The 16,862-nt window shown below is 44.9% G+C and overlaps 1 protein-coding gene across 1 annotated transcript in view; it reads right to left on the reverse strand.

The window, feature by feature from the left end:
• The window catches only part of PHEX (phosphate regulating endopeptidase X-linked), a 1,501,811-nt gene that overhangs the window by 47,239 nt on the left and 1,437,710 nt on the right, over positions 1–16,862 (reverse strand). The window contains exon 18 of the mRNA XM_078657844.1: positions 1,431–1,561. Within this exon, the coding sequence (XP_078513970.1) occupies positions 1,431–1,561 (131 nt within the window). The remainder of the gene's footprint in view (positions 1–1,430; positions 1,562–16,862) is intronic.

Here is a 16,862-nt window from a genome sequence, read left to right on the forward strand (position 1 = left end):
TGTTTTAAGGAGTGAGCACAAGTACTTTAACACTGGTTAACAGTGGAAAAGTGCACAGACTTAAAGTATACAAAAACGAATTTCAGCAAACAGAGGGGGAGTATGCAAAATGTTTGTTTGGATCCACCCTAAGGCTGACAGGTCTAACAATATGCAAATGATTTGTGCGTTGCACTTAGAACATGTATATCCTTCTGTAGGCTAATCAAATGTCTCTAAACCTTAAATTAGCAAGCTTTTAGTTTAAAAAGAGTGATTTGTTGCATTTTCAAACTGATTCCAAGGAAACTGCCACCTCATAGCAGACACAGCATTATGGAAGTACATTTAGTATTCATAAATAAACGGGAAGACGAGAACGTGAAGTGGAACTGGTTGAGAAGATGAAACTTTTCACAGGACTTTACCTGAATCTTTGTCCTCCAAAACGCATTTAAAAAAACAAACCTACTGTCTTTTCACTACAACAGCGGACAAGGTATGAATAAGAGATAAAAATCAAAAATTAAATTCTGAGCCAGATTTTTTGCTCACTAACACCCTATGTTTTATGTTGAAAACACAAGTATACATTATGCTAAATAGTATTAAGCTTTTGAAAATGACATCTTCAAGCATTTCAAGTAATTAGTTCAGCTTACTTCATCACTTCTGCTAAACAGTGTAAACGAATAACATAAGCAATTGCAGACTTTAAAAGTTCATTAAAATGTGTTTATATCCAACAAGCATGGATTTGTGTTACACACTTTTCTGAAAACACAATCCCACATGATGCCAAACAATACTGAATTATATGTTAAACTTAAATAGGGTCACAGAAAAAACAGGTGAAATATATCCTACCAAGGACCCCGAAAACCCTTAAGAAGACACGATAGAGAAACAGAACTAGTGGTAGAGGGAGGCATAGAGGTTTATACTGAGAAATATATAATAGACAGTAGTTACAGAAATAAAATTCATATTCTCACGGGGACCCTTAGAAGACGAGGCACTTGGGCAATTGCAAATTTTGTATGTGTTTAGAGTTCTTTTGCAAATGGTACCAAAATCTTGCAACCTTAACATTGATTTTATTTATCCTGTATACAATGTTGTTTTGCTTTTGTCATATCATATGGGGTTTTATGTCAGAATACCTAAAACAAAACGATAATCTGACCTACACATTATGGCTTAAATATTAATCAATAAAATATCACTCCATTGGGTGAAGATTTTCAAATTTTAACTTTACTAAGGAAATATTTTTGTAATCTACCCTTCAAAAGACTTGGAGCCAGGGTATGGTCCATATAAAACTGTCACAGTGTGGTGTTTATTCAGTACAATTCAGTATTCAAATGACTTCAATGGCATGTCAATATGTAGGCAAAATAAGGAAACTATTGTAAGCAGCTGGATGAAGTCTAAACCAGTTAACTCACCCGAAGGCCAGCTTCTTTCCAGTAGTAGTCACTGTATTGGTCAATCATACATTTTGATTTCTCTTTAAATTTTTCTTCAGAGTCATCGGTCCACCAAGGATCCAATTGTCCATTTTTGTCATACTTTCGTCCTATAGAAAATATTGACAAAAACATTTGTCATCATGTTTATTTCATCACAAGCTGGGTGAAATGTCTGCAGTTTGCAGCCTGTGGTCTGATATACATTAAATGTGGGTTATTAAATGTGGGTTAAATTGTCTTGCCCTACTTCTCAGTCAAGACATTTGCTGGGATACACATCATGAAATAGAATGGTACCTTGAAATATGGCACCTGACAATCACTGTAAAACTGAGACAAATGGAATACTCCTGAATGGAAAAAGATGAAAACAGCACATTAAAGTTTCCTAAATGACAAAGAGATAGGTTTGAGAAATCAGGTGCCCAACCCTTCATGTGGGCCCCATTCCGCCTTAGGCCATGAATATCTGTGAGATAAAGTAGACTCAGGGGCCACATTTCACATTCTGCAGGGAGGGGCATCATTTTACGTTGTGTCACAGCCCATCTACGCAACGTGTGAACTACAGGGCAAATTACATAGCCAAACTACAGCACCAATAAGAAAATTCACAAAATACAAACTGCTTGCAGTAGCAGGGTATACATTGCAGTGATTCCCAGGAAAAATGGAGATGATAATGGAAAAGCACAGTGCCAGTGTTATAAAAGACTTTTTGGACTTCCCAAATACACATGTAATGGCTTGATTCGGCTTAAGTTCGGTCTGGTGAAATAAAAATTTGACTGTATGAGCACCCTTATGCAATACTGTTTTAAGACAATGAACGCCCAGGAAGGATCATTAAAGGAGGTACTTGAAAAATATTTGAAGGGGGATCTAACCCCTGGCAAAATTACTTTCTTGATACAGTGATAAAACTGGATCTATCTATAGCAAGTTGGACCTTAGAAGAAGTAAAATATGTAGCAATAAAGAAGGCATTAAACAAACCTTTTTCCAGATATCAAGAAAAAGTAAATATGGCTAGATACAAGGCCAGTGGTGTGTTATCAGGACTAATGAAGTCATACAAGGCAAACCACATTCAGCCTTATCTGAAAAGCGCCTTAGGAAAGAAATGTTCGAAAGAGATCCAATGGGCTTGGATAGTGTTACTATCAATAAAGGAATTAAATCCAGGTTGGAAATCCTTGCTGAAGAGCGTTACATGGAGGCTGTGTAATTACAGAGCAGAGTCCATGGAACATCTTTTATGCTGCTGTCCTGCCTTACTTCAACATCACCTGAAGTTGCTAAAACCGATGTTAATGAGGCATGGGGTTAGAACATGTGGGTTAGAACATGTGCAGAGGCAGTCTCTTGGCTCTTGTCTTGTACAGTGCCCTCGGACTGGGCCAAATTTGGTAAATTAATGAGTGCTATCAGAAGGGATTTGAATGAAGCAACACCAGATGCAAATCGCCTCCTTGAAATTGGTCACCCCTAGACCTTGATATGTGGTACTGACGATAAACCAGTGGAAAAGCAGGGACAGAGGTTGTACGGGAGGTTGCAGGGCACACTCAGTAACAGCATACCCGAAAGCAACTTCATGGTAAACTATAATCAAACGGACGCATTGAATAGCTGAAACCAGCTTGCAGGCACTTAGGAATCGCTTTATGGCCTGTAATACATCCGCCCCAGTGCAAATGGACTCTGGGCGCATATTGCAAAAGTTTCCTTGCATATCCGAGAAAGCAAACTGGTAGCCAGAATAGGGGCAACTATCCCTGCTGATTTTATACAGATGTATTGTAAACAATTGAGGTGATGATTTGTTTACAACTTTGCCGACGACAAAACTGCGATATAGAGACATCACTTATAAATGCACTTGCACTGTTTATGCTTTGTTAACCTGCAAGGGGAAAGCTTGGTCTTTTATGGCAGGTTTGGCCAGTGGTACATTGTTCCCCTGAAGAGGGTAACCAGTATGCTTCTTTTTTTTTTTTTTTAACAGAGTCATTGTTTAGGTGTGGCGCCGCGGCTAGGGCGACTGACTCCGGAATCTGGGGATCACGGTTCTCTCACCGGCGGCAGATTAGCCCAGCACCATGTCACTCTGGGCACTAGCTTGCTTAATTTTCCCAGCGCCTAGAGACCCTTACGGGTGATTGTGCGCTTTACAAATGTGGATTATTATTATATATTATATTACTATTGGGTACTAACTTGGGGATGGACCGTATTAGTATCACTGAGGTCGAGATATAACGTCAATGTTAACTGGGGATATATTACTAATTCACAATTTTGGTGATTGATACTGCATTAGTGCCCTCCAACGTATGTTAATCCACAAGGGGAGAGGTTGGCTTGTAATGGCTCTTTAGCCTTTTAATAATAGAATACATTTTAAGGACCTTTTATAAGACTCCTTCCGGGCCGGGATGACGCTCCTATAAGCACAGTTTTAATAGCCGAACTTTCTCTCAAAACCTGAAATGGGGTGGGCAAGGCAATTTTGATAGCCCGAATAGGGGCAATTAGCATGTTGTATTTTTGCACAGAGTTAGTATTTACAAAAAGATAGAGGTTTGTTTTAACAGTCCTTGATGTGTATTTGCAATGATTTTTAGTAATTATGCAATGCAATTATTTAATTAATTCGTTCACGCCACTTCCCTGAGGAAACCATGAGAAATGAGGACATAGCAAGCAATAGGTAATTCTGTACTTGATTTTCATTGTTGTTTATAATTTCCCCTGGTATCTCACCAGGAGTCTCGAACTGTTTTAAGCAGGTAGAGTATTCTGGCGAATCTCAATTTCTTGGCCAATCTATAAATAACTCTGAATCATGAGGAGTGACCTTAACATTTGCCTTCACAGGAATTTCAAGGCAGAGATGGTCCTTTGCCATGTCGATATTTAGAGAAAAACATGTTCCCCATATTATAGTGTTTTAAAAGGTGTTAGTATCTGGTGACTGCGATGGCAATACTTGAAAAACAGAAGGGTTTTGTACAAGAAAATTTCTGTAGATGTGCAGGGTCCAATGTCTCTAGGAGTCCGGAACAGGGCAATGTGCCAACCTTTTCGTAAAAGGTGTGAATTTTCTTGATAAAAATAGCATATATGTCAACAACATAATTGGTGCAATTTGTTTATTGGAGACATCACAGGTGATCTGTTGTACTTATTTCCAAAGAGTTAGGATATGAGAGTGATCACAGACACTGCATGATAAGTGTTACAGAAATATTTATATTAGGATGTTGAACCACAATAAAAAGCAGAAAAGTAAGCAAATTGAATATCGTCCTTTTTTTAAAGTGTGGATAAATGGTATGTTCGTAAATCAGATTGGATGGAGATGAAATATGATTGAATATTTATGTATGCAGAGATGAGTGTCTCAATCTTAACAAAACAAACCCTTGTCAAGACATCTTGCGTAGTTATGCTAATAAATACTGCAAACCATGTTCTCTATCCATGTTTATCTAGATCTTTTTTGGAGTATAACATGCAGATGAAGTGGCAACAAATAATTTAATGTGCAGAACCTTGAGTGGCAAATAATTTGACTCATTTTGAACTCATAATTTTGATTTACCCATATGGATTGTGTGTGATTTTTCTTAACCAACTAAGAATAGGAAGTCTAGGGGGAATTTTATATTTTCCTGTGGCTAAACATCCATTCTAAACCTATATACAAATGTGCCCTTTGTAAGTGGTATGCAAGTCGTTCAATAACTTTTTTAAATCACTGAGCCGTTCACTTCCTGGTAGCTGAGCCCAGCACACAGTTTCTCAAAGAAGGTTAGAGAGATCACTGATCATACTAATGTCATTAAAGAGTGTTTGAAATAAAATGGTTTTCATCCTGGGAAATTTGATCCTTATTTCTTAAAACCTCACAAGTATTTTGAACCAAATTCCCACTTCTTCTTACATTTATCAGGCAACCTCCAAAAGCACTGTGCTGACAGGTGGCTTATGAGAAAGCAAGAAAGACCTCAATTACCAGAGAGCACGCATATTTCGTCGGAGCTGGTAATGTTTCAGTGAAGTTCTTCCACAAATTTGTTGGTCTTTTTGGTAGATGATGATTCAGCAAATTTGGGGGTATATTGATAAGAACGTGTGATAACTACCACAAGAGTAGCGTAACGCAACATTTAACATCGCAGCCCATTGCAGGAAAATAACCCTGTGTCAAGGTGGAATTCACAACAATACAACCACTTCGATGGAGACAAACACACAAACCACAACACCAAAAAACATGCAGTGGGCCAAAGCGCGATGAGGAAATCAGCAATAAGCAGCACCAGGCCTGCAATATACACCTGGCTGGCGGGATAAAATCACCAGAAAAGTAGAAAAAACACCCAAATACAAACTGACCAACACCCAAGCACCATGGAGGCAGCTGGAACAGATGCAGAGATCGAGCGCAACCCCACAAGCACCCCGGACGACCGGCCTGGGACCTCGGGGACAGGGATGGGCAAGGACAAGAGAAAGAGGAAGATAAAGTTCTGTCCGCAGGCGAACAGGATCATAGTCACGGAGGTGATGGACCACCATCAACAACTGCTCGTCACCTCCAACGTGTCATTGGGCACCAACAATGGATTATGGCGGGACATCGTGGACTAGGTGAATGCCGTCGGGGAGCACAAGAGGACACTGGATGAGGTCAAGAGGCGATGGAATGACATCAAGCGGCGGACCAAGGAGAAACTTTCCGACAACCAGAAGGAAGCAACGAATACTGGAGGTGGGGGCCCAGCGCCACAGCTCAAGCTGGATGACATGGAGGATCGGGTGTCGACAGTCATCAGTGTGGAGACTGTGGCCAGAGTCGGGGGATCGGACACTGCTCGGCAGGACACAACACAACTGGAACAGGATGAGTGACCACCAGATACATGGGTGATGGGTGGAGATGGGCACAATGGTACATGTGCACAATCAAGCAGAGCACAGTGCACACCCACAATGACTCTGGGTCCTCGCCGAGATCGACAGACTGTCACAATGTACAATGCCATGCTGTCTGAATGTCAAAATGTACCATGCAGCTACATGCATGTGGACACATTTTAATACAGCATCTCCCCTTCACATCGCAGGGGCACCGTCAACACATCCTGCCGAGCAGTCCCGGCCACTCTTCACTGATGACGAGGAGGACAATACCAGCATCGACATCCAAATCGTCCAAGACATCATTTACCTCATCCGCCACTCACCTCCAGGATCAAGGCAGCCCAGCCACATCGAGGAGACCCCATCCACTACCCAAAACACCCAGCAGGAGGCACCCACAGCCCCGGCACTCCCCCAAGACCCCCAGGAACAACACATGGCCTTCCAACACTGTGTGCTGGAGTGCCAGAGGGAGACCGCAGAGAAGGTGTGGTTGGGCTTCGGCAACATGGCTACCAAATTTGACGCCACCCTTGGGTGTGTAGCTCCGCTCCATGGTCTCCAACGAGCCTTGACTGACATCGCTGGAGTCATGACGTGGAGGGAAGAACACCTGTCCGCTTAGAGTGGCTCCAACAATACCAGCCGTGAGCTGGCACACATGCAGAGGCTCATGGATGATATGGTGCAGATGGAGGTGGAAAGGATGGCAGCCACTGATGCACATCAGCGGAATGTAGGTGGGATCTACCATGCCCTGCAGATCCTCATCATGATTGCTGCCACAAGGCGTGGCGATGTTAAATGCTGCTGCCCCCACACCATCCACATCTCCGCCCCCTGGTGTGTCCATGACTCCTTGTGTGGCAGGCCTAACCACTCCTGCACCTGATGTTACAGTCCCACACAATGCAGCCGACAATCCACCTCTGACACCTGAGGTGTCATTGGCACACAGTGCGACTGACAGTCCACCGACAATCCACCTCCGGCACCTGAGGTGTCATTAGTACACAGTGCGGCCGACAATCCACCGTCGGCACCTGTGGTGTCATTGGCACACAGTGCCGCAGCCGGTACAGCAACACCCCCAGGTGGGACAGGGCACACATAGGGGACGATAAAGTGGATGGGTTTTTGATCAGAAGGGCTCAGTAGTATTCATTTCTGCCACCTGGCCTGTTCCTGGTTGGTCCCGCATATGGCCTCATGACCTTTCACCGACCCCCAATTCACTCACCTTGGACAGCGACATGGACCGCCACATCCTGTTCCATGACCAATGACACGGCGACTAGACTATGGACTGCACCCCTCCTCTTCCGCAGTACTTGTCTTCCATGGATGGACTCTGGCTGGGCCTCCACGAGCCTAATGGTGTGGGGTATTTGGCAGTGCCCTGTACCACTCCCGCTGCGAAACTGCACTGGATGTGTAATATACATCCAGTGACGCACCGCTGTGTCATGTTTTTTATCATTCAGGTATGTATGTGCGGATGAAGGTAGGGACAATGGTTTTCCTTGCGTCAATGATGCTCATCCTGTGGGATGCCAGTCTGAGGGTGCTACATAGCGATATGTGCACGGGTCCTGTGGACACCACAAAAGGGACACACGCACCAGCCACTTTCTTGTCCGGACATGGACTGAACCACGCCTAGTGTCCACGAGTCATTTTTGCAAGCCCTGCACTGTTCCGGCGTATGGCAGGCCAGACCACTCCACATTGCTACCCGTCGCAGGCGTAATTGGTGGTGGTGTGCAGGTCACTGGTCGAGTTGTCAGCATGTCACAGTCACTCCCTGAGGGCAGGTTTGCACGCACACCACACCCATCCAGCACAGGCGTCACAGGACATGTGGCCCCGCAAATATAAGGGGCCGACAACGTCACATACCCCTCTGCCGATGGTGACTGGACGACAGACCCGAGGTCTTGAGGCCGGCACAGGCCTACCACCACATGGCGCTGACTGGGGTTGAACAGGGTTTGTGGTACATGCCGCATTGCGGCCAGCACAGGCACCCCGTCATGGGATGCTGAATGGGGTTAAACAGGATTTGTGGCATACGCTGCATTGTGGCCGGCACAGGCACCCTGTCACAGGACGGTAACTTAGGGTGCACTGAGTCATTGGCACCTTGAGCTGCTGAGCGGGTGTGCAGCCTGCAGTGATGGCCTGTCCTGGCAGTCCGGACTGCTCAGGATTAGTGTACCTTGCTGGACCGCGGTGTAGGCTGCGCCAGCGGGCTGCACGGGCCTACCGACATGTGGCCTCGCTTCCGGGATCACAGAGTTAGTGGCACACATTGGGCTGAGCGGCTGTGCAGGCTGCAATGTTGCCGGGTGCCCTGGTATGTCCCATCCCATGATGTAATCAAGATCCAGTACCAAACGTGAGACCTGGTGGCCTGCGCAGTGTGGCTGCATGGCATGGAGGGTGCCATGTCCACGGGCCCCAGGCTTGTGCCTTGCAGTGGCACGTGGTGGGACCTGCAGTCTAAACGCCGGAGGCGGAAGGTAAGCAGTTAGGCCCGTGTGTGCATAGACGGGCATGCTCCGATGGGTGGCCGGAGGGCCTGGGATTCTTCTGCCTGGGTGTGCATGGTCGGGCGGGCAATGTTATCTTGTGCAAGTGTGTGTACTGTGCCAGTGATGTCTCTGGACTCTGTTTCAGATGACGACTCTCTCTGATGTGTGACCTGGTGTACTGCAATACATACCGGCAAGTGGTTTGAGACACACCGTGGCAGTAGGTGAGCAGTGTGGCCTGGGTGTGCAGAGTCAGATCTCTCTATCCCCCTCTTCTCTTCTCTCTCTCTTTTCCCCCTCTCCTCTTCTCTCTCTTTCTCTCTCTCCCCCTCTCTTCTCTGTATCTCTCCCTCTCCTCTTCTCTCTCTCTCTCTATCTCCCCTCTCTCTTCTTCTCTCTCTCTCTCCTTTGCTCTCTCTCTGTCCTTTGATGTGCGCAGGATATTTTTTGTCTCGCAGGCTGTGACCTACGGATTGTGTCGAGGGGAGCCGCCATGTGTCTTCATCTGATTTATGTGTTAATTTCAATAAATTTTCATTGTTTGCTTCGAAAAGTCAATGTGTGATGCTTGTCAACAGTTGTGATTGTGCGACATCAGGTGGATTATTTTGTACATGTTTCGGTGTAGCTGATGTGGCATGTCTTTGGTCGGGGGTGCCAGGGAGGGGTGGTCCTGGGTGTGGTGTCAGTGGGTGTTGTGGCCCTCTTGGGTCTGCATGTTCACTTTCTCTATGGTATCTGTTTGCCTTCAGGTGTAGAAGCGGGATGTGCTCCTTTTTGTGGTGCAGGCTGTGGTTCGACTTTACAACAAGCCAGGGCAGGTGTAAATTTCCAGCTGCTAACGCGCCTTATCACGTGTTTTGTGTTCTTATCACCGGTCTGGCTGGTCGTTGTGAATGTTGAGGTGTGGTGTTGTCATGAGTTTTGTCATGGGAACGCTTCCTCTACATCTCATTAGCGAAAGTTGAGGGGGCCCTCTGTGGCAGTGTTTTTTGCGGCTGCTATTGTGTGAAAACTGGTGCTGTGGGCTGTTAGCACCAGCATGTGAATGGTGGAATAAATTTATCACAACTTTGGCTGCACAAATATGCTGTTAATTTGGCGATAGCTCCTTGTGAATATGCCCCCTAGTCCTTATGGGACTCCACTGTGTACAAGGGAATCTTTGGCAGCACTATCAATGCAACTGACCATGAAAAAAACAAATTGCAGCTGGTGTCACAGTCAGGGTTTTTGTTCCTGCATAATGTGGGGTAACTAGTATCTATGTAATGGACGGTTTCATCGCAGTGTCATCACTCACATGTAGTTACTGGCTATGAGTCCCTTTATGAGTTCCAATTAATAGAGTTTTGTGAGGGACAGAAAAAGAATTCCTGGGTATTGAGAATATTGAAAGCCAATATTTTTTCTTTGACCACTTTCCATCAATGTTTTCAAATAAAACGTATTTCATTATTTGTTTCAGAAACTGATCAAACACTTCAGAAAACTTCAAGACTATTCATCTCGCGATTCTCTGTCTTTCCTCAATCACTCTGGTGTGCTGCAAAGGGGTCGTTCAACTTTGGAGCAATCCCTTTGCATTGCTTGGCTCTATGTCGGTGTGGCTGCGACCCCTGCTATAAGGGCTGGGTTGAGATTTGAGTGAATCAGTGCAGGTTGGGTGTAGTTGCAATACCGTTAAGAACTGCTGACACACCAGCTTCTGATATCACTAGTGTTCTTTAATTTTAATTGTTTTTTTATTGCTGCAGGTGGTGAGGCCTGGCTGATGTTATTTATATCGAAACATATGCAAAATCACACTTTTGGAGTTTTATTCTCAGTCTTTTCTTCTCCAGTAATATATTCCCTAAGGTTCAGATACTTCGAAATAAATCCAGAGGAGCAAGCCTCTTCTTAGCTCTAGTTCCGACATGCTGTTGCACTCACGACACCAGTGGTGCTTATCAATGTAATATGTGCCATCTCTGCAACTTGTACATACTAATTTCAAACCTGTGTTTGCCCTACCTATTAAATAATGGCCCTCTGAGCACCCAGTGGATAAAAAATAAGCATTTCATAAGATCCCAGGGCGCAGTGAATACTATCGCTATGTTCTGTGTGTTTGTGTGTATGTGCGCAGTTGGTAAAATGGGTATGATTAAATAGTGACATTGCTTATTTGGATATGAGACAGAAGAAGACACAACTCTGTCTTCTCATCTTCTGCTGTCCACAGTACCTTCTAGGCAGTCGTTTCTGTGAGGGGCTACAGCTTATAAAGTAAATATCTTACTTTGGGAAATATCTTCCATCAGCTGTGATATGCTCGCCAGTGATTATAGCCTAGTCATCAGAACACCTGCCCTGATAACCCCAGAATCAGAAACACTACACACCTCATCATTACATCATATACATATACACATCTGCACACATTTGCACATGAGACAGGGGACATGAGACATGGTAGGAATACCACCTGCTCTCGGCAGTTTCAAATATTCCCTTTGCTCTTTAGGAGACGACCCTGCCAGATTATCAGAAATAATAGTTGGGATGACTGACTTGCGTGACACTGGTTTGTGCCTTGATGATATAGCAATATTTCTCCTTAAAATGTCCTTCAATTAATTATTTATTCATGCCTCAAATATGTGTGGTATTTACAGAAAAGTTAAAAACCCTCGAAACAGTCTCTCCTTTCTTTCACCATGACAACTAACAACAATCTTTATGTACCTCTCCCTTCTGTTTATAACTTTCTCCTTTCACTTGGGCAGAAGAAATGATTTCTGATCTGCGTCATTTTTTGTTCCACGTGGATCCTTCTCCCCCACTGAATTGATTAATTGCACCATGAGCAATTTCCCACTGAGGGAATGGCGATTGTTTGTTTGTGCACTGTTATTATGGTAAGTAATAATGCAATTGTATGCAGCACATTAGCAAGAATACTAGAATACATTTCCTTAGCTGCTTTCTTCAGATAAGAAATGCAGTTCAGCACTGAATAAGATAATTGATTTAAATTAGTGCGAGCAATGCTTCAGTGCCCTGCTGCCGATGATTTTTCTGGCATTTAACAAGGTATCCTGATCCAAAGGCAGGAAAATATAATGAAGTGTCAGGGTCAATTTCCCCTGGGAGACCAGGAAGTGAGAGTCTAAATCACAATTAGAATTTAATACCTAAATGATGACTCAGTGGCAATGTTAGAGGCACCTCAATGCCACCTCATCTAGTCGCTCACGCTGAAGTGAGGCTGTGCCAAGAGGACAACTCCTAAATAAAGACAAGCACTCAACTTGTGATAAGTGACCATGGAGGCATCCGAGAATGACCCCGCCCACTTCTTTAATGAATCACACGATGCTGCGCCTAGGGCCGAGATGCAGCCCTGGATGAATGTCGTGGTGTCACATGTGTGCCGCATGACACACTATGCTTGCCAGTGGTCCTGCTCTGCTCCTTTGACCAGCACCTGCATCCACATTCTTGACCTAGAGCATGATACCTTTTACAGTGTGAAATTGGTTCTCTGCCAGCAGGGTCAACATTTCACCAAAATTGTGCATGTAGATGTGTCATTGATGGTAGACCGAGGCAAAATTTCTGTTATGCTTGCACAATCTTGCTTAATTACAATAATTTTGTGTTATGCTTGATTTAAATTATGCTATTATGCCCTGTCGCATAATTAAGTAATTTAGGACCTGGGCACCTAGCCTGCCACTTGCCTGAGGCTCAGAGCTCCTGCTTCTTCCCGCCTGATCCAGTTGTTGCTATTTGACAAACTGACACCACTACTGCTCAGGTTTTCCCGCTGGAAATTTCCGAGTCATTGTGATCGCACTAGTGAGCACCAAGACACCTAGCCTGCCACTTAACTGTGGCCTCCAGTTCCTGTTTGTTCCAGCCTGATCCAGTAGCCGCCTAGCCTGCCACTTGCCGGTGGCCTCCAGTTCCTGTTTGTTCCAGCTTGATCCAGTAGCTGCCGTTTGAGCAAGTGACATTGACGCTGCCTGGGTTTTCTTGCTTGGGTTTTCCTGCCTGGGTTTTCTTGCCTGGGCTTTTCGAGTCACCAGCTTTCCCACCAACAGAAGCCCCGTCCACCCAAGGACCTAAGTAATAAAGGCTGAGGCACGACCATGCAGCTGAAGCGCTGCAGGCACGTCAAAGGAAAGCCTGTAAGCGCCCATCTGCACATGGATGGTGACAGCGCCATGACCCTTGGCCGTCTCACCACCCCGCAGATACACCATCACCAAGCTCTACACCCTCAACCCAGGATGCCGCAACAAACACTGCCGCTGCGCTGACCCACACGCCAATGTAGGACCTTTCACCTGAACCCACTGCCACTTCAACTGCCACAGCACACAGACCAGCCCACTGACAAAGTCCCACACCGCAGACACCACCGGAACAAAAACAGCAAAGAGCATGCGACCTTCTCAATACATGCTCACTATGTAAACACACTACAAAGATTACAGACCTCACATCTACCATCACATTGATAGGTTTCATTTCTCCATGCCCCGCCCACTACATACATTATGCTTATAAGTTAGCAGAATGTGTCTAACTACTGATATATTCATTTATGCATTTACGTTTATATGCTTCTATTAGTTATTCATTTATGTGTGTGACATTATTACAGTTATCCTTAGCTTAGCTTGTGTGCCACCATTTTGAAGCATCTCCCTTTCTGTGCGAGTTGCACTTGCTCACTCCCCCCTCCCGTAGGAATAAGAATATTCCTCATGTCAGCAGTTTTGCTTCTCGGCCCACTGTGACTGAAACTACTAGCGAAACCCCTTATCTCGTTCTCATGTGCTAAGGATGGTAAGACTCGGCTCCGTGTCCTTGGGATGAGATACGAGGATGTTGCAATACCAGGTGCAGATGCCTACTGTATGAGACTATTGTTCACCATCTCCGGGGTCCAATACTTTTCCAGTATGGGCGTGTTTTACTCTGCCTCTTTGTATTATAATGTGTTACTGTGATGATATGAGTCAGTCCTCTCGGCACACTCTTAGAGAGTGAGGTCAGACAGGGCCCTCTCATATGGGAGTTTGTGGCCTAATAAAATTGCTTGTTTATTCTTCTCCACTGTCCGGCTGACTTATTATTAGGTAACTATAGGTGAGAGTGGTAAGTCACTCAGGTGGATTTGAGCCACGCTTATCAGATGGCACCCCAGATGGGACTCCGTGATAAGGATCTTTCTCACCCGTAAGTGGGTAGCAGAAGGCCGGGGACCCTCTGGTCGGCACGGTGGGTCTGGGTACCCACTTTGATGCCGAGCTTGGTTCTCGCAGCGCTGCCCCACCCTGCTGATCGGGAGAGGTCCTGGTTCATGATCCTGCACCGGAGTCCAGAAGGCGGAACCTTGGAGCTGACCGTGTTGGTCCCAGCAGCCGGCGGTGGAGAGCGGTGGATGTCGGTTCTGCGAGCAGAAGGTGAGTGGTCCGACTGTTGAGTGAGGGAGCTGGGATGCTCCATGAGACCGGTGTGTCTCTGAGACCGATGTGTCTCTGGCGATTGGAGGAGCCGGTGTGCTCCTGGGGCTAGTGTGCTCCGGGGAACTCAGAGAGCAAGTGGCGCTCTGACAGACTATTGGTGATGAGGGTTTCGGGTGGATGTCTGTTTTAGAGCATCCGACCGGGTAGTACTGAGACTGGAGTGTGGCTCACCACGGTTAAATACTGGGAAAGGACCCAAACCCCTAGTGTGAGTGGTTTGATGGAAGAGTCCCAGATCTTCCGGGGTAAAGTGCGCAATGGTCTGCAGTGCCGCCCGGGTGGCGGATGTGTCCTCCAACCTCAGAACAGTTAGTGTACTGTTCGGTCTGCGGTAGGGTCCAGGTTCCCCAGGACTTGGTCGACGGGCCTTGTCCCATTATGGTAACACGTGTTTGGCAGGGATTCAATGCATAGGACGTGTGTGTGCGTGTGTGGTTGTGTGTGGAGATAGTTGTTTGGTTCTTTTGTGCCTGGTATGTGTGGGTTCTTTGGCGGTATCTGATTGAGTGAGTTTGGTGGTGTTTGATTGAGTGTGCAAGATGCCGTGTTTCACTAAGTTGCAATGTTTAAGGTGTTGCTGCAGTTCAACTGATGTCAGATTGGCCGAGAGACAACCCGCTCCTGTAGAAGACTCTTGATTTTGTTTAATATTTCTGATGCAGTTAAGATAGATCACTTGCAAGAGAGATTGTTTGCTAGGTACTGCTGTCAGAGCATGTTTGATTTCCTAAGGTTGTGGCAGAAAGAGGAAATTTTAGTTTTAAAAGAAGACAAAATGTGTACACTTAAAGTTGCTTTTAGTGGCTCAGTGAGCCAATGTGAGCAGTGATTAAGAGGATGGGGTATGTATTTTATGTAACATGTTTTATTTTGTTATAATTGGTTTGGGTTGAGAGCAGTCTGTGGGCTGCCTTTTGGTTGTGTAAATGTTTGTTTGAATGAAGTGAGTGCGCCTTGTTGCATAAGTTAGATTGTCTGGTCCTTGTGAGCTATCTGAGATGGGTGTGCCTGACTATCAGTGTGTTTTTCGTGTAGTTTAAAAGTGCATGCAGGGCTGTGCTCTATGGAAAAGAATTTGGTTTCTTCCATTCCCTCAATTTGTGAACAGTAGAAGATGGAGAAAAAGGGATTTGATTACCAGTAATCAGAATGTATATTAATCGAATGTAGGAAGAAGTGTAAAGTTAGAAAGAAGAAAAAAAATGAAGAGTGAGAAATGTATGTGCCAAAATAGTGTTAATTATTGAATGTTAGAAAGAGTTATGAAGGCTTATTGGCTTTGTCAGCGCCAGACGAGTGCGAGGCAGATTTGACCTTGGTGGTGAATGCCAGGGGAGGCGGAAGGCTGGCTAGCAGCCCAGAATTCTTAGCAGACTGTGAAAGTGAAATGCAGTTATTTAGTTAGTTTTAAACATGACTTGTCGAATGAATGTGTTTCAGCCCACACTTTAGAATAACCATGTGTGCATTTTTATTCAGTTTTGGAAGATTATGGAGGATGGAAACATAGATGCTTGCCGACGTAGAGCAGGACAGGTGTGACCTTGGTGTTATCAGCACCATTCCAATGGGTTCGCAGAGCAGCGAGAGCGAGAGAAGAGTACAGGCAGAAGATTATGGGGGGGGCTAGGAGACTCTGCTCCTGGCACAGAGAGCAGAGATACACAGTTGGAGCCAGCATCAGCGAGTCTGCATAATTATGAGTTCTGCTCTTTCCAGCAGACTGTTTCTTGTTTAGACTGAAGCTGTTCAGAACACATGTGATTTAGAATAAGGAACAAAATTATGAATAACTTTTAACAGGTTATTCCATTTGGACATAGAGAATTACACTTTAACATGGCCTAGTCTGAGAAAAGAAGGATTGTTTTGAGAAAAATTAATTTACTAAATATGTTAGTGAGTGTTACTCCTATTGTTTGAATGGTATTCAGTAAGTGATTGATTTGTGTGCAGTTTAATGGCAAAAAGCAAAAGAGAGATTTATTGGTTGTCTGTCGTGTTCTAGTTCAATAATACTTGAGTTGGGGGGTCCCTGATTGGCATACTGATTAGTGTCTTTGCTGGTGGATACCAGTGGAGAGTACTGATGATGCGGGGGCAGGTAAAAATATTGATTGTGTTGCTCATAGGAGTGGCCTGGTGGGAATGTATATATATGTGTAATGTCTATATGTGTGTAACAGTATTTGTATGCAGTTTGTCCATTGGACACCATTACGCTGAGTGTGCAGATGTCTGCTAGTGTGCACTGGAGTATTTAGTATGTTCTGGAGGTGAGAATATGGCGCCCTTTTGTTTAAAGTTAAGAAATGGCATTGGTTATAAGAGGGCTCATTTACACAGCGAAAGATGACTGTGCAGAAATATTTGGTATTTTAATAACAAGAATGAAAAATGTTACGCAAATATGGAAA

The sequence above is a fragment of the Lissotriton helveticus genome, chromosome 8 (genome assembly GCF_964261635.1).
Source record: "Lissotriton helveticus chromosome 8, aLisHel1.1, whole genome shotgun sequence".
Taxonomy (NCBI): Eukaryota; Metazoa; Chordata; class Amphibia; order Caudata; family Salamandridae; genus Lissotriton; species Lissotriton helveticus.